General features: G+C 37.4%; 1 protein-coding gene across 2 annotated transcripts in view; it reads right to left on the bottom strand.

Moving 5' to 3' along the window:
- Positions 1–19733, bottom strand: part of TLK1 (tousled like kinase 1) — a 76660-nt gene that overhangs the window by 43626 nt on the left and 13301 nt on the right. For both annotated transcript variants that reach the window (XM_086616107.1, XM_086616108.1), the window contains exons 2-3: positions 6526–6644; positions 2604–2675 (exon numbers count right to left, since the gene is read on the bottom strand). In XM_086616107.1, coding sequence (XP_086472233.1) covers positions 2604–2675; positions 6526–6644 — 191 coding nt within the window. The remainder of the gene's footprint in view (positions 1–2603; positions 2676–6525; positions 6645–19733) is intronic.

Here is a 19733-nt window from a genome sequence, read left to right as displayed (position 1 = left end):
TAACGAGGAATGGTGGGGAAGGCCAAAATATTGGAAGACTACCAGAAGCACTTCTTCACAACCTAGAGGTAGCCAATTAACTACAAGTAGTTAATACATACTCAAATTAAAACCTAAGTGCCACAGCAACAAAACATTTAATAAAAATAAAAATAATGTATACATTTAAAAAGAAACTGGAATACAGGTCTTGATACTAGATCAAACATCCAGCTAATGTTTATTGCTCACAATGCTGAACTGAATCCAGAATAAAGACTGGTTTCAAGTTATTTTGCAGACCAAAGTTTACCCCTGTGAAGCATCTCAATTAAAACTATTATTCAGATAAGTTGCCTCTCTTCATATATCCATCAGACAGAGAAAAACAAACAAACAAAACAACCAACTCCACTTCTAATAATTGTATTTTCTGCAACCCCATGTGCTAGAAGTAAAAAGGAAAAAATTCACACCAGAAAAACAAAGAGGGGTGTATGTGTGTGTGTGGGAAGCCTGCCTGGTTTTGAAAATTGAGTGTGAAAGACCTTTCTTTTAATGTGCCACTTAGTGATGAAAGCACAGAATGATGACATGAATGTACCATCACAATTTGATCAGAAACTGACATTCTTGTTAGAAATTAATTTCAGCAATTCTGAGATTGGCATTCCTATTTTTTTTCCTCCCAAAAATCAATTGTAATACAACAGCTCTCTCTCAACATCAAATGATGGCACTGCTTCCTATATGAGTAAGTCTTTGTATTTCTACATTACTATATACAGAAAGAATTCTCTATTATGAAACCTTCATTGTCACACTATTAAAAAAAAAAAACCACACAAAAAAAAATCCCACAACGTGTTTGCAATATTAAGAACTAAAGTGTACTTTTTATAGGATTACAGTATGTAAGTAACCAAATGTTATTTTAAGAACAAAACTCTAAAAACTTATTAACATATTTGGTATTACAATTATAATTTAATTTAAGTGACTACAACTGTCAAGTTCTGAAAATGGGTCAAGAAATCATATTTCCTTACTCAATGTCATTCAGTCTCATCTTTCAGAAAACAGAAGAAAGCTGAAGCACTGTGCTTTGGAGCACTGGAGATCTATGCAGGAACTTTTTAGGAAAAAAGTTTATTTCTATTTCAGAATTCAAGTTTCAGAATATTTTTTTTAAAAAATAATAAATTATCCCTACCTAGAAGCACAGCTTGAGGTTAAAACATTGTGTAGAGACTGAAGATACGGGTTAAACTTTCAAACTTACACGCCTTGGAAAAACCTTGCCTTTATATCTCATGTATACAGCTGTAAAATAATATTTTTCTACACCAAAAAGTTATTACATATAGTCAGTGTTCTCAGATCGCTCAACTACTCACAGACATGTGTTTTTGTCAAAGAATTGCCATAATGCATTGTAACGTTCAGGCTAGTGCAGCGTGCTTCCACTCTCACACCTACACCTACATCAGGACTGCACCACCACAACACTGCCCAAAGTACTTCAAGAAAAACCCTGAAGAAAACCAACAGGCAGACAGACTCTTCTGGTTAAGAAAACAGTCTAGATACAATTGAAAGGAAAAATGCAGCGGGGAAAGGCAAGGGGAAAAAACCATAGCAGAGTCTTTTTCAAAGAGTAAAACGAAAAATCACATATATGGCACATTTATTTATAAGGTATTGGTCTTGGGAATCAACTAAATCCACTTGCTGGTCAGCCCAGTATAAAAGCAAACATCAGACACTGTCTCATAGTGACTGAATGAACAATTAGGCCCTAAAATAAAGCTTTAACATGTGAAAATAATGTCCAATCACATTCCAAACAACTCTCTCTCCGGCATGACACACATTGAAATACAGGTCTAGCCTGGGCTAGAAATATGCTCTTGCTTAAAACGGGTACAATCTTATCGATGCAATCCGTCATGTACACAGGCAAAACTGTCAAGAGGGACTCGCTGACCCCAAAAGTAGGTAAATCGCAAGAGCTGCATTACTACAACTGTATCAATGCTGGTCGCCAACAGGAAAATCTCCTTCAGGGAAGTCTGCACTCTGCACATTCAAAGCTAGTAAGAATGTGAATCCTTTTTTTGGATTATGAAGTGGTACGAAGAAAATGCAGTGATAACTGCAGCTTTTACAAATGCAGATGATAGCTACTGTCCGACCTTGGAGTATATCCGTATTTTTAAAGAAAATATAGCAAACTAGTTTCAAGAGTATTTTCAAAGATGCAGACAAAGACTAATCAGAGCTTATCTGTGCTGATGAAAACTTTATTGCCTATTAAACAGAAGACAGCAAAATGTTTAAGCATTTTCAGCTCCAAAAGCTGTAGGTATCCTCACAGCATGACTACATAGATACCAAAGAAGCAGAAGTAGCTAGTTTCATGACCAAAAATCCAAAGAAACTCTTATGAAGTTGTAGCTGCTCCTCCAAGATATGGTATACTTCAGTAATGTATGCTTTTTCCTATCTAGCTATGTATTTTACATTTTACTTTAAAAGCTTCTATATAAAATAAAGCAACAAAGTGGAATGTGAAATTATGACTTGTTAGCATTAAAGGTTTGAGGTAATAATTAATCACTTACCTCTGATTCTTTATCACTTAAAGATCCCAAGCTTCCAAAACTGTGATTTGAACTTTCGTTATTTGTTGAGGCCTACAAAGACAAAATACTAAACATTATATACAGATTTATAAACCAGCTAATCCAGTATTATCACTCTTGGTTATAGCAAGTAACAGTAATAAAATTTCACGCTTGCAAGGAAAAATTGATTAATTTTAGAGCACTTGCGACTTGAAAGAGGGATAAGAAGTTTGACAGGTGGATGTTTTGACAGGGTACAATAAATTCTGCATTTCAATTGCTTTTAAGCCAAGTAAGACCCTAGAACATTCAAAAACATTTCAATCTTATTTGGGAACAGCAAAACATTCAGTGGAAAAACCCCTACCAAATGGGCTTAAAAAGACAATATTGCTGAAGTGCTGGAGGCTACTAAAAATTTTCATTTTCAATGAAAAAGAGTGTTTAATTTTCTCCAAGACAGATACTAGGCTATTGCAGAGATTTTTTTTTTAATCCACTCAATGATAGAAAATTACAACTTATTGACAATATTATTCTACATTCTTAAAACAAACCATTTCCCGAAAGTAATTAATTTAGACTAGTGAGGGGAAAAAAAAAAAAAGAGACGATAATAACTATAAAATAGTCTCAACTTACAATATTTATTTAGAAATTTTCTAAGGCTGATTTATTCAGAGATCGAAATTCGAACACAGAGTGGCAACAAGGACATTTTATTGAAAGAGTCTGTTCGACATTCATAGAACAAAAAATGCCAAAATCAGTTGAGGTTCTTTTTATTAAAAGAAAAAAAAATACTATACCGCTGTATTATTCTCTTCCATATAGGAAGGTAGAACAAATACTTTAAAGTGAAGTAACAACTAGTTCCAATGCAAACGCTCAGCTTGCTTCAAAGCATTAAATTCCAGCACTGCATCAGTTTTTCAGGACAATACTTACCTGTGACATCTTCTGAATAACTACATCATCTCTTAATCAAAATTTCTGGAGAAATGTTAACTAACCCCACAAAACTTCCATGTGCGTTCCCCTCCCAGGCAGTCTCTAGTATAGAAATGCCTATAAGTAGTTCTTCCTTGAGATGTCTCAGTATTTTGTCATCGGCATCAGCTACAACAATAATCTCAGTAACCTATATTCATATTTCCAACCTTGCTTACTGAAAAAGCTTTAGGACGGTGGGCTTTTCTCCCCCCCAACAATTCCAAAACTCTTCAGCAAAACAGTAGATAATGATAGGCTTTCAAAATAGTAGTACCAACAAATAAGAGTTCATCACAATTTAATTACTAGAAGAATAATGACTTAGAATGTTTCAAAAAATAACCAGTACATGCACTGCAACCTCTGTATTGTCTTGCTAGGTTAGGAAAATGAGAATTTGGTTTATGTGTCGATTTGGCTATGCACGCGAGAGGAAGCTTTCTCATTTTTGCCTTCAATGTGAAAGCAGACCATTTTTATCATGTTTATACATCACATTTTCCCAGTTACCTCTGCATATCAGATCAAAAAGATTTTCTCATTTTTTTTAAATAAAAAACAGATAAGCCTCTCTCGACATTCCCCACCAAGACTAAAGACTATATTAAAATAAATAAATAAATTTTAAAAAGCATACTCCAAACACAGTCCAGACCAGCTACTATACTTCATGTTATCTGCTTGAATACATTGAATGACTAGAAATAAAAGAAATACAAACAAAACTGTTACAATTGCCATTTTACTGATGGTGGGATAAATCACAGGACTAGATTTTGGTGTTCCTACCTGCCTCCCAAAATCAAACAAAAAGTAAGCAGGAAAAAGAAGAGGTATTGCACTGTATACTGAAGATCATTTGTGGAATACTTCTAGTCAAAGCTAAGAACAACAGTGTCTTAGGTGAGTATCTGCATCAGTGAGAAGACAGTGGCAGTAGCATCTTCGGCAAACAATTATTAAAGTATTTTGTAGTATTAAAAAAAAAAAAATCACTTTATCCAGTTATCCATTTGGAAATCAATTGGATAAGGTAAGATTATCTATTCAAACAGATCTTGGAATATGTCAGGGACAAGAAATTTATGTTTTACACGGTAGAGTGAAAAAGGAAATTAGCTGGTTTAAATTTCATTTTTTTTTCTGGCTAATTCAGATGAACAAACTGTGAACCTGAAAGTGGAATGTAATTTTGGTAAAAGTTAAATCAGTTGAACAACAGACAACAAAAAAAGACTTGAACAGATTTATGAAAACGGTAAGCAGCGACTCACAGGGGATCAAGTTTTAAAGAAAGGAACCACAAGAAACTTGATAATTACTTTTAAAGAAAACATATTACAAACACAGCAGTAGACAGATTCTGAGGAGCAAAGACCAGCAATAAGGCAAGAGACCAATGCAGCTGTATCAAAAACTAACAGAAGGGTTTGTAAATACACTAAAAGTTAAATGAAGTTAAAAGACGGTACAGCTCTAGTCATGAAAAAGGACAAATAGTCATTTGAATTATGAGCAATTACCTGACTAATTATAACGAGCTCATAAATTAGGGGAGTAAGTAGTACTAGAGAACCCTAGGAAGAAGGAAACAAGGATGGGCCAGAATTACTGGGTTTGTCTCTATCTAACTTTAATCATAAGATATGGCAACTATACATTTTTGCAGTCATAATTAGAAGGCAATTAAATAAAAAGAGAAAAAAAACAGTGCATCAACTACATTGTGTCAATCCAACCTGACTGATTCCCCTGACCATTTAACTCACTTCTTGGTTAAGAGGGTAGTAACAGATGTGATATGTCACCTTTTTTACAGCTTTGTGACAGTTACCTTCATGTCACTCTCAAAAACAAATTAAGAAAATACGATGCAAGATCATTGTGCACTGATCTCAATTCTTTATAGTTTGTTAATAGTCAACAATACATCACACATCTCCAGAAATTTCATCAACATCTTCTATCAGGTAATATTTTGTTCTGTAATCTAGACTGGTAATTAAAATGTGGAATAGGAAGTGAAAAATACTAACCAAGTTTGTGTAAAATACTTAAAATATGAGGGTACTGCAAACAATTTTGGAAACAGAATTCAAAAGTACTTTGGTCATGGGGGAAATGTGCCTAAAAGATTAGTATTATATCTTTTTAACATCAGTTTATTAAGTACTGCACTTGATGAAGAACATTCAAATGCACAAATACAAAATGGAGTACCACTGGCTAAGTTAACAGTATTGGAGAAATCAGTCTTGGAAGTTGCAGCTTGTACCTTGAACAGAATTTATAATAAAGGCAAATTTATTTTGCACATGTATCAACCGAAGGGTAATATATGACATGTGGAAAGTAATTAAGCCCTGCTATTCAATGCTTGTAAGGTTTTTCCTCAAGTGTTGCATCCTGGTTTAGGTACTGACAGGCAGACTGCAGAAAGTCTACAATGAAAGTAGGTAAAATTGATATAAATGCCTGGAAAAGTGGAAAGAATTTGGCTTTGTTAATCTAGATACACTAGTCTTCAAACAAGTTTAATCTTAAAAACAGCAGTCACATAAGACTCCCTGTGTCTATTTCAAGCTGAACTGTAAGTAGTAGGCCATCTGCAGAAGGGACAACTCCACTTAAACACTAGGAAAAACTTCCATCTCCGATCACATGTGGACACGTAAGCAAAACCACAAAATGAGTATAAACCCATTCTTTGGTGTTTTTAAAAACAATTCAGTGTCCATGTCACAGACGGGTTCAGGATAAACAATCCCATCTCAAAGCAAAATTAACAAACATTTTCCTGAGAGCCTCTTCCAACCCAGTACTTTTGCAAGTAAATCACATGGGCAATATACACGTGAGACAGTGTGAAATAAATTAGTATTTCAAAGATGGTTCAAAGATCTGCATGACTGCTCTTAGAACTTACTTTAGCTCCAACACTGCAACTTCCAGTACTCCCAGTGCTGCCACTTACTACTCCTGTAAATCTTGCCTCTAACAATTCTTGTCTTCTTGGGTCCAGGCTATGAAGCTCATCCATTGCTCCTAAAAAATATAAATAAATTCATTATATTCTCTAATATTTGCAGTGGAATTTTTAACAAACAAGACAAATATACCACTGGCCTATGCAAAGAAAGGATTTATACCGTCAACTTGACAATGATTCACCATCTGTTAGCTAATAATGAATGCACTCAATGAATTCCACAAATTTTGGGGAAAGTTCCCTGTATCAGAATAGCCTTTTCAATTTTGGTGAAAACTAGAACCTGTTGAGGGGTGTAAAAAATACGAGTCTGCAGCGTGCAATACACCAACCAGGTGATTATTTATAGATTAAAAACTAGCTGATAGGAGCAAAATACTTTCCAGCATAAAACCTCCCAATTCTGTAATCTCCTTGTTTTCCATATTATTTTAATTGCTTAGGGTATCAATGTATAGTCTCGTCCAAGACAAACAAGTAAGAACCACAGGAAAACAAGGAAAATCAGAACGTAGACCATAGTCCCCAACACATGCAAGGGAAAGCAGGGTTATATGGAGGTTCGAAGGCCAGAGAAGCGAGGAGCCGTACCAAAGGAGCCAAGAGTAAGAGGGACCCTTGCAATGGTGCCTCCAACACAGCCCTACTAAATGAGGTAAAGCAGTGCTGCTGGCATCGGCAGGGAAAGTAAGGTGGAAGGAAATGGAGGAACAAAAGGAGTTTCTGATGAGCTCAGCCTACATGAGTAGGCTGCCACATGACGTGCAGCTTTCTAATTTGTATTTAAATCACTTACGGCTGTTTAATGAGTCTGAAAGATGATCTAGACAAATAGTCTTCCGTATTTACACAAACTGCGTTCTTTGTTTTTATCTTTTCAAGTACTTGAACATTCAGTTTATCTTCAGTTGCAAACATTTCAGTTGCTTTATTTTAAATCAGATATTTAATGTTGAAGTTTTTATACACTATTTTAATAGCATATCCCTCAAGTATCATATAAAGCGATATAGCTTCATTTTTTTCAACTAAGGCACAACTTATCATGTTTGTGCTTTTCAGTCCCACAGGAAAACACAACAGTTCAGAAAGGACTGCAAGTAATAATCACGTACATTTAAATGGTATTATGGAAAAAAAGCTTTTGGAATTCCCTTTTCTAGAAAACTAGTTTGCAAAATTTAAGTGCTCCTATTAACTTCTTACTCGCTAAGCATCCTGACAAACAAGGCATCAGCATAGTTTTCCTCACCATTAATAAGACATGAGACACTTTCTCATAATGATTCTCAGGTATCTCACAAACCTTTTAACATTCAAGAACTAGACAGAAATTTCTATACTGCACATTTTGGGCACCTCCGGCCATGCAGCTAACCTTCCGGTAGGGAAAGCACTGGCTCTGCTATTTGACTAAATCAAGTTGTCCTTGTTCCCTTGGGAAGGCAGATGACGGATAGCGTCATGTCAGTGTTCCTTTATCGAATAGCCCGGTACCCTGACCTTCTCTGATGGAAGAAAACCACACCAAGTGAAAAAACAGTCAGGAAGGAGACATTCGGGAACTGTGTTGTTGGCAGAGCCTTCTTTTGCAAAAATCAAACCGCAAGTGGCAGGCTGAGGATACCACATTTTGTTTCTGGAGCTGGGGGAGTTTACCCAAACACAGCCACATACAGAGCCAGAGGTCTCTTTTCCAGCAATGCAAGAGAATTACCCAGTTCGAGACTGCAGCTGGCTTATTATCAGCAGTTGTAATGATGCTTCCGAACTTGCCTAGTAAAAATTCTTCCAATTTCTAAATATTTTAACTTACAAGCTCTCCAGGGTAAAGACTGTTTTACTATGTGTATGCACAGTGCAGAACAATCAGGAATGCTCTTTAAACTCCTGCTTCCTAAAACGTGCTTGTCTACTGCTTCCAAGAGTTTGAAAACCAAACATACACTTCTCTCATGCACAAAAAATATTTCTTACATTTACACATTGTACACATTTTTTTTAAAAAAGCAGATGCGTACAGCATACCTTAGCTAGCATGTACATAATCTATACCTTAATGAGAATGTATTGCTCTGCAAGAGCATGAGAAACTTATCACATCAGATTTGTCAGGCGAGTTTAAATGATTATTGCTTTGCTTCGTAACAGTAAAAGTGTTTAAGTGTATGCCACTCCGAAATAATCAATTTTAGTTTACCAAAAGTAACTCATTTAATGAAGCAGGCCTAGCAATATTTTGATTTACTAGGCTACTTGATAGTCACTGCCCACAAAAGTTCAGAGCTTACTTAAAATTACTGACATAATTCTAGCAATTACAGACCGTGCATATATTTCAGAAACTGCCATGCCCTATATTGTTTACTTCATGAACCATGGGAAAGCAATAATCACTGTGGATAGCTAAAGCTCATTCCAAGTGGTGCAAGGTAAAATTGTTGCTGTAGGTCTCACATACTGTATCTAGATATTAATGCACTCAATTGATCAGCAGCACTGGGTTACCTTATCCGCCCAAACAGTAATTAAGCAGGTAGAGGAGTAGCCCACAGCACAGATGAAATACAATCCTTCATGTTTCTTCTGCTCAGATTTTAGAGCCTGCACATGCTAATGAATGCACTGTATTTTCTTATTATTTCTGCTGGAGTGTTTATTTTTTATTGTTGTTGTGTTCAGGGGTTTTTGTTTTGGTAGCGTTTTTCTTACTGTTGTTAAATATCCAGAACCAAAAAGCAACACACAATTATCATGTAACACTTTGCCATTCCGGTGATCTGAAGGACAAGACAGAAAAGCTGGATTCAAACCTTCTTTCAATACAGAGTAAATCCTAGGAAGATTACTGAACTATCTTCTTCATTCATGCTGCAATTTAAAATACACCATTCACTCCCAGACACACAGCTGTTTTTCAAGAACACGCAGTTCTGTACAATCCTTCAGTTCTCAGCACAAGTTACCTACTTTTAAAGGTACCGTAAGCTTCAGGGTGCTTCATGTAAGGGACCAAAAAATGTAATTTTTTTAAACATCAGACTTTGTAAATTCTCCTGCTCACAGAACAATTTACTGCCCACAAGATGGACATAACTTACAGTTCTGAAAATACACCTAGACTTTTTACTTGAACTAAGTTCATTCCTACCCCTGAAACCCAACTCACTAACTCCAAGGACAGGCAGTCACATCACACAAGTACTTACAACATATTAACAACGAGGCTAAATGAAAGACTGGCATTGTTACCACCCACTGCCATTCAAACTTCTACTGTCTTACAAAGAGAACACCTGGAAGATTACCTGAAACTCACAAGAGAGCCCTAAAAACCTACTTTATTTCTTGTAACCGCTACAGAATTTAGAATGCTGCTTCCCACAGATTTTTTAAGAAGTCACCAACACTACCTAAGCTGTGGTATTTTCTGGGGGTGGTGGAATCTTCCATATTAATTTATCTCTCAGAACCATATACAGCCTTTTCTCTAAAAAGTAATATAAAATATAGATTTCTTGTCCTGAAAAGGACATTTTGTGCAGGAATTCTTTTGAAAAGAACTCTAAACTCCTCTGAGAATTTGTTGAGCAATGGGATATGTCAAAAGTCAAAGTTATAAATTCAGAGAAGAGATTCATAAGCTTTTTCATGGCATCTGGTATAATCAATTAAGCTGTATTCTACCTTAGCAAAACAGAGATGTAAAGAATCAAGGGATTCTCCATGGTAGCTTGAATTTTTCAGAACTGGTGATCACAAATAAAGTGCAACTACACCTGTACCCCAAGGCCCTACACCTCCAAATATACAAATACTTGCAAAAGATCCTATTGTTTAACCAAATACTTGCTCATAACTGAGTAAAACTGACATTTTAGGAGAAAGTTTAGCAGAGAGCTGCAACTGCAAGTCTTCATCTCCTGAAACTGGATCTTTTGGGACGCATACTCTACTGTTGTATTGTTGGTATTACAATCTCTATCTTGAACATGGCCAGACTACAGAGCAATGCTGGAGACCCAAAAACAAAGAGATCAAACATGTTCTTTTCCACTAAATATGGAATCAAGCTCCAAGACTCAATCTTTATCTTTGACTCTCTTATTACCCTGAATGAACTCGTTATCTCGCAATCAATTACAGCTTAGAGATGAAGAAAGATCAACAGCTTCACACATTGTCAGCTTTCTGTAATGAAGATAAAGTTCACTATGCAGAAGCCAGATTCTTCTTAGAGCAACCCTCCAGATTAAACTGAGGCCCCCTTCTCCTGGATTCCAAGGCCAGGACAAATCACCTTGCACTTAAGTGAAAGGCATACTGGTTTGGTCTGGTTTCTTTAACAGACTTATATACAGCTTTTAATGCCAAAGCAAAATACTTCAATGTATAGACACCTATCTATTGAAGAGAAGACGACAGTTCAACAAATGTAAATCAAATTTCCTAATCTGGCTCCTTCCTAGTAGGCACTCAGATTTTATGGAAACACACACTGTACAAGAATTATGTTCAACACGTTTTTAGGAACACTTCACATTAGCATTGATAATATTGCCACCACTGACCACAATATCCTTCAGATCAGTAAATCTAACTAATATCTAGCTAAAAAGGGCTAGGGGTAGCAAAGGAGGAAAACCAAAAGGTACACATTTCAAATGCCAAGAAAAGCAGCCTGGAAAGCAGTTGTGGTTTGTTGCATTTGTTGGGGTTTTTTTTGTTTGTTTGTTTTAAATCAAAATTACTTTAAATCTATCAAACAATCTTTGAATATATATACACCAGACTTTAAGTATGGTAAATATTCCAAGTACAAAACCCATTGTTTAACAGGACTGCAATGCAATCTCTAAAGTCTTTAAGTAACTGTTTATTTCAATTTGGAATATTCTAAATATGCATTTATCCCATTATGTTGATGCTCTAATACTTGAACTTCATAACAAATGAATATGACAGCTCTTGTCATTCTAGACTACACATGTACTAGCAGATAAAAGGAAAGTTTTAAAATATCAAATGCGAAACAGACTACAGAAAATTAGTAAAAATACAGATTTTTAAAACCTTAAGCAGTCTCCTAAAAAAAAGCCCACACAACTACTTTTCCTTCACCAACATGAAGATGCATCTTGTCTCTGCGTCCACATGTATTTCCTTTTAAGTCAGCTACTCTCTTGCCTCGTTTGGAAAAAAAACCAAACCAACCAAACCATGCACTCAACTTCATTATTCTCTCTTTCTGAAACTCTGGACCTTCCTTATTGCAGAACTAAACAGAAAGGACATTTACATTCTCCAGGAAATAAGGTAACAAATCTAACATTTCTGCCTCCAAGAAAACAAACTATTTGGTACAGTGGTTAGGCAAATGCCAGCAAGTCATCATCACGTGAAAAGCCAATGGGGAATAAACCAACCCAGAACAAGTTGTCAGTGAAGGAACACACAGAGCTCTAAAATACAAGTCTAATCAAGTGAAAAAGCAAGGCGAATCAAAATACAGTAACACATCAAACTCTATGGAGCGAGGGCAAGCTCTTGATTTTTAAATTGGAAAAAATCACATCTCTTCCATTTAAAACAGAACATTTGGGTTGTGAGATTGAGAAATAAATAATAATTAAAAAAACCACAACACAAAATTGACCTGTGTTGCTAAACCATGTCTTGAATAGCCTTTCTTCCATAGCATGTTTTGTGGAATCACAGAAAACAGAATTGGAAACAGCCTTGAAAACTACTAGTGTGTTAAGAAAACAAGTTGAGATGCTACTATGATGGCATAAAGCCAAGCAGCAGTAATTTGAGAAGAATTAAATTCCAAGATAACAGTAAAAACACAACCCGCCCTTAGCAGAAGGCTTGGAAGTGCATCACCATCACACATGAATCACAGTTCCAAGGCCACAGTCATTTAACACTGCGGCCTCAAAGTCAAGAAGGTCCCACTCAACCTAAATCAGCAGTCAATAGGGCAGACAGCAAGATAAAATCTGAGATTTAAAATAAAGCAACAAAAAAATTCCCAAAACTGTAGTTACCTCCTAAAAATACTCACACAATCGAAGCCTAGAGGACATCATTTACCAAGGCCCCAGGGTTCCAGCTCTTCCAAAATACTTCACAGAATGACAACAGACAGCTATAGATTACCCATGACAAAGTTTAACCTAGAAATTTAGAAATGCTTATAATCACTGCCTTTCCCTTCAAGAGGATTAACTTCTTTTACAGAGGACTATGTAGCTACTATAACCTCCAAAAAACAGGTGACATGAAAAAGTTCAGGGTATTACATTTGAGTTGAAAACCTTCCCTGTCGCTGAAGTCGAACAGCAGCAGTAGATGCAATAGAAAAGGGGAAAAAATACATCCTGATGTTCAAGTGAAACTAGCTGTTTGAAAAGATCTTAAATGATAAGAAATTCCTACAGAGACAGAGACATATCTAAGCCTAAGGTCAGGAAAGAACAGAATCCACTTAATTAATCCAGAGTCATCTTAAAAGCAGAGTGAAAATGCAACATTTCTCAGCACCTGAGCCAGTAACACTGAAGCACAACACGTAACTATAAAAATATTTCTTACCGAAGTGATCTCCTCTGTTTAGACACTTCTGTTTCCTAACAAACACACTCCCTACCACTGCTAAGGTGCCTAGGTGAACTTCAAATGCTTTTCTTAATAATCTACAGGGATCTTTTATTCCACAAACTGATTCTCTCAAAATGAGAAAGACTGTGTCCAAAAGAATGGGCAAAGGGATGTAGGCATGTGAAAGCTGACTACTGCTTATGGGAGGCTGGGGAGTGAAAGAAAGGAGGTAAAAAGCTGGATAATTAGCAGGCAGATCAGGCTTTAGTCTGCATAAAACCTGTGGGAGGGAAATAATATAACCAGCAAATTTTTGCCTAAAAAAATCATACAATCATAGAATGGTTTGGGTTGGAAGGGACCTCAAAAATCATCTAGTTCCAACCCCCCTGCCATGGGCAGGGAAACCCTCCACTACACCAGGTTGCCCAAAGCCTCATCCAACCTGGCCTTGAACACGTCCAGGCATGGGGCATCCACAACTGCTCTGGGCAACCTGTTCCACTGCCTCACCACTCTCAGAGTAAAAAATTTCTTCCTTAGATCTAATCTAAATCTCCCCTCTTTCAGTTTAAAGCCATTACCCTTTGTCCTATCACTACACGCCCTTGTAAAAAGTCCCTCTCCAGCTTTCCTGTAGGCCCCCTTCAGGTACTGGAAGGCTGCAGTAAGATCACCCCAGAGCCTCCTCTTCTCCAGGCTGAGCAGCCCCAACTCTCTCAGCCTGTTTTCATAGAAGAGGTGCTCCAGCCCTCGGATCATCTTCGTGGCCCTACTCTGGACCTGCTCCAACAGGTAAATTTAACAAATTATAACTAAAAAGTCTTCCCTGTAAACATCAGAAGACAGCAGTTTTTGACAAATGCGATTTGAAAATCTACTTCCAAAGTGCTTTATAAAATCTATGTCTGCTGATAACAGTTGTATGATTGTTGGATGCAAATTTGTTAAAATACAAAGTAGAGAAAATAAGGTTTTTCTGATGAGGAGGAAAAAAAATCCAAACACAACTTCTGACCAATTTCCCATGAACTAAAGAGCTGACGGCAAAGAGCATTTTGGTTAGGTTGTTGGGTTACCTGGACTCTACCATTTAACATTAACTCTTCTGGTGCTGAAAAAATAGGAAGATATTCAGTGTTTCCCGCCTCTCCCCAAGATGCAGTCTATTTCTTTTTGAAAATGACTTCCAAAAGGTTTTCTAAAACAACCATAGCTCACTTTTTAAAAATGCTGTTTGAATGTTGTTTATTTCACTTTTCCCAACAGTTCAGAAATTTTACCTAAAACAAAGAAAACTTTGCGCTGGATAGGTAAGTAATTTCCTGCAAATCACTCTGCAGCAGAAATCAATTCTTTAACACTAAAAAAATTGTAATGATCTTTAGACTTCATCTCTGTGCTGCCAGTTTTTGGATTTCAATTGTCTGGACAATGACTTGAAAAAGTGAATTACAAAGAAATAAGTTCCTGAGGGAACCTCTGCTAACGCCTTAGAGAAAGACTTATGAATAAACCACTTTGGCCAACTCCAGATCAGCTAGGAGACATTTGTGGGTAACAATTTCAGAATGTGTAATTCTCCCTGCCTTTCAGCTAGGTGCCCAGTTCTAAGGATCCTTTGGCCATTATGTGTCTCATCAGACGGCTGTAGGCAGAAGAGGCAGAGATGAAGTTACAAGTTGCCTACCAATGCCTTTATTTGGCCACAAACCAACAACATATATTCGTGTATACCCACATGTGTGGGTATATACCACAAGGATGGGAACTCAGTATGGCTCATTCAGAGCTCAGGGAGTGAGTCATACAACAGAGGTGGGACAATAATAGCTCCTCAAGGGTCTATTCTATTGTAATTGGGGCTGAACCAGGCATGTAACTACGTCCGAGGCAAGCCATTGATGCTTTATTTCTGACTAGTCCTTCTACCAATCCTACCCCTTGGAAGTACAACTGAATTGCCTGAAAACCACACATGGCTCAAGAGCAATGCACAGGCCTCCTAAAGCAACCAAGAGCTCTTATTTCTGAGTGACAGCATTTTCCCTACATATTGCATATAAGTAATCGCACTTTCCTTCAACACCATAGACAACAAACTATTGCACAGGCGTAAACACAACCTGTTTGAGGTGCAGCACAGTAGCTAAGAAAGATAAGCACTAACGTAAGCAATATGAAGACTTCAAAAGAAAGAAAAAACCCAACTGACCGAGCACTTTAAAAACTACATCCCAAACCTCAAAAATGATGAAGTGCACATCTAGGCTTTCAAGAGCGAAGTCTGTCTAACACTCAATGGTGCTGATGGGTCTTGAAAGCTACTGAAGCTTTTTTGCAATATTCACTGAAACAATGGCATGCCCTGTCTCATTCCAATCCTGTTCACTATTCAGAAAAACACAGCCAACATTTGGTTTATTTGGCATGTGAGTCTTTATAAGAGGTAAGTGCTTAGCCAGACTTTTCTTTACACTAGCTTTTCCTGCAGGAATTCTTCACATATCAAATTTTTCCCATCTTGCCCCCGAAATTTCTAAACTATTATTTTTGCAGTGTTTTTTCCCATATTAATGATAGGAGTTGGCAAGTATAGAATAATTAATAAAGGGAAGATAAGATATAGCATAGAACATTCGACATTGCATCTACCTATCCATTTCCCAAACTTCTACTATAACTCCATGTGCACCACGTACAGGAAGCGTTAGCATAGCAAATACTATGAGCAACAGAACCACGGCAAGGTCCTTCCTGAGTCTGTTGAATAATGTTTAGTGCGATGAATGAAGAGAAAAAGGACAACTGAAAGAACATATGTTATATCACGAACATACTGAAAGCTTTTTATCTTGGAATTGCTGCCCCTCAACAGCAGTAAGGAAGGTACATTTTGAAGACTGGTGTCACTGTGTTTTGTCCTCTGCACCTGCATACCTTAACTAGACAAAACTTGAATTCAACAGATAAGTTCATGGGCATAGCAACAGAAACACCTGCTGTGCCCAAAGTGCAGAACAGTCCACTTGGAGAGGGATTTACATGTGAGCAATTCTTCCTCCATGTCCAGTAATCCTTTCTAGGCTCTTAAAACCAATATTGAGTTAGGTAAGATCAGAGTGTACTTCCTATGTCGAAACCCCAAACTGCAAGATCTTTCCTCATCATCAGAGCCCTTCTGTATCAATCGAACAGAGAAGCCACTACAAAAAATATTGCACAGAAAAGTAGCCTAAGTGAATAATAACCCTTCTGGAAATGTCCTACTTAAAAAAGACTTATTCTGAACTTGTCCAAGTTCGGTATGAGTACAGCTAGGAGTTTAAAGAAAACATTTGCTAAAAACAGATTTCCTGAGTTGTTGGCTACAATATTATATGCAGAACAAGCTTGACAAAGAATTCAACACACTGAAAATACACAAACTAGATGGGTGATACCCCAAACATGTTTGTTACAAGGAATGGTACCCATTCCTTTGGAGCTTGTCGCTATGTAATCCCAAGTGTCATATTTTCCCACTTTTTTTAAAAACCTGGATTACTCACTTGCAATTATTCTCTAGATTATTCTGAACTGCCAAGAGTGATCAAAAAGCAGGTTCTGATGCAGTAGAAGGATTTCGGTGGCTTTTCAACACCACCAAATTCTACCATTTAATAGCAAAACGGCAGAGCCAGTGTGTATCAAAGAAACAAGTAGGTTTGTTAACACACTGACCATTTTGTACTCTTCACAATTGAAGACAGTGATACTTGAGAGCAGGTTTATTGACTAGTTGACTGTCACTGCCTAAAGTACTACTTTAAGTTTTTAGTCCATTTAGAACACATGTATGGATACTGAAAAACAAAATAATCTTCAGTAAAACTCTTTTCTAATGACAGCATCTGATTTGAACATCTGCTACAGTAACAGAACAATCAGAGATACAAAACACTCATTTAAAGTGCTTTTAATAAAGTTTTGTTCAAGACAACTGTCAGTTTTGCCAGCAACTGGGTAGCCAACCAATACTTCCTCCTGACGTTTCTTGTCATCTCTGACCACTATAGTCTGTGCCTGCATAAATGTGATACTAACCTCTCTAAAGTCTCCCATAAAGCCTTACACAATCCCATCTAGGTTCCATGCAACTTTCTCCTGGAAGGGGAAGATTCATTACACAGTTATAAGGTCAAAAGCAGTAACTTTTTTTTCTTCAGAGTTAAGAACAATATTCTGTTTAAGGAAAACTACACTAAATGCATTGTTTTATGATTGTATTCTACCAAGTTAGAAGAAAGATTAGAAGAAAATATGTTTGAGTTGCTTCAGTCTACTGGACATCCCTGGTCAACAAAAAAGTAAAAAAGTCCTTGTTAGTGTCCCATAGGGCAATATTAGTGTTGCTGTATTGTACTGTACTACTACTATGATCGACAAACAAATATACAATACACAGACAAGAAGTTTACGCTTACAATCCCCCTACAAGGTACGAAAAGCCTATTTATATTTTACAGAAAGCACCTAACGTCTCGGCCAAAGTTACACAAGACATTTGTGGCTGAAACACTAAAAGACTGTCTTCCTAGGTAGCAAACATCTGCCTTGAACATAACATTGTGTCAAGAGAGATAAAAACTAATACAGCCTGGGCAGCATGCATGCAGGTGACGTGCTGTCTGCCCATCTCTACCAGCTTCCTTTTCATCTCTGTGTAGAGGAATATGCAGCAATTACTGTTGCTTCCAGACAGCTCTGTAAAAGGTAACCAAACAGAAAGAAGCGGAATTTGCCCATTTCAGCCTCATTTGCTGCAAAACCAGATGCTCCTTATTCCCTTGGTGAAGAGGCAGGGGGCAGGGAGAAGCACCCTGAAGTTCATGGGTACATTACTTGTTGGTGACACCGACTAACAGGTCACAAGGTAGACATCAGTTTCATGATACTCTCAAAAAAGTGCATCATGCTCTGAACAAAAGCTCACTACTTTCCATCTCTCTACCTACTTCTATTTTGAAAAGCACTAAAAGCCTGGAGCAGTCCTGAAGAAGAAACATATACCCAGAAAAACACCAAAAAGTACAGCAAATTTCATTTGCTGCATTCAGTTACAAGGAAATGAAACAGGAGCTCTCAATGCTTGAGTCCATGAAATGGCTGTTCTGCAAGAATTTAAAATGGCACAGGCCTTTTGCACATATCAAAAATAAACAGCAGTTTCTGCTATCTAAGGAAGGAGTAAGAAGGAAGCTAAAAGCAGAGGTCACCTACTGAGCAGGAAGAGAGCAAGCAATGCCCCTTCCCGCAGGGTTTTTGGTTCTCCTCTGAAAACGTAAACCATGAAGAAACAATTATAAATTGTGCACCTTTTTCCCAAATTTCTCTGGAAGTTACCTATAGGGTAGAAAGGCAGTCCAAAACCACCCAACAATTTAATAGAATAAATGTATCTTACGTTTCTGAGTTATAATACCAGTCATTTGGTATTTTAAAGCTGTATTTGTGTCAATAGGAGTGTGTTTCAGCTGTTAATTCCCTGAACTTCCTAATCTCCTTACTTCTGTAGCTCCTACTGCCATTTCTGCCCTCATGATCTTCCAAATCTCCCCAGCGCAGACAGCCCACTGACCCCCGAGGCTGAGGCAAGCACTCTGCTCCCTGGAGCACACAGCACGCAATGAACTGCTGATCACAGTACATAACCCTTAACCTACATTGTTCTTACCTTCACATGCTACAAATAAGAAATCAAACAAAAAATCCTAAGTCTTTCCAGCTATATTAATCTACTTCACTCATAACATTGTGATCGACTATAACTTCAACCCCCATATACTTACGTAAGAGGCCGCAAAAAAGCTTATTACACCTCCAAGATGAAACTGGGACAGTAAATTCACCTCTAACTGTAACCACAAGACTCACGAACTATTTTGGCTTTTGAACGACACCATCTTAAGAAAAAAAGGTATTAACCTCAAATAACACTATCAGTTTCCTCCTTTCAAAATACCTGTATGGTGCACACAGCATATAAAATACTAAAAATTGAAACAAAACCCCTTACATTAAGCGCTCTAGACCGCAGAATCGCAAGCTGCATGAGAAACCACCGCACCACCTGGCAGCTCATGCAATGGGGACCCTGCTCCCCGTGCCCTGCAGGGCCACGCTACCTGCCAGACAGCTCGCTATTTCCCTCTTGGAGGCACCCTGCCTAGAGGCTAGGTGTTGCTCAGAATCAGGCAACTACATACCATTCCTTAGGTTTTTGTGGGTTCTCTTTTTCTTTTTTCAATTTACAACTCAACCAGCAGCTCTCTGAACGGACAAGAGAACCCAAGCTTCGCTGAATAGGGGAAGAAACTCATTTCCTCAAAGTCCCTTGTAGGGAGGAGCCTCTCAGAATACAGCTCTAAATAGATAAAATTACACACACACACAGATGACATGTTAACGACTACACCTACATTTTCCTAGGACCTTGCAGCACTGCTCCCATTCTACAGATACGGAAAAAATGAGACTCTTATGAAATAACACAAATGTAT

The sequence above is a fragment of the Tauraco erythrolophus genome, chromosome 8 (genome assembly GCF_009769465.1).
Source record: "Tauraco erythrolophus isolate bTauEry1 chromosome 8, bTauEry1.pri, whole genome shotgun sequence".
Classification (NCBI taxonomy): domain Eukaryota; kingdom Metazoa; phylum Chordata; class Aves; order Musophagiformes; family Musophagidae; genus Tauraco; species Tauraco erythrolophus.
This window is presented reverse-complemented; position numbering and strand designations above follow the sequence as displayed.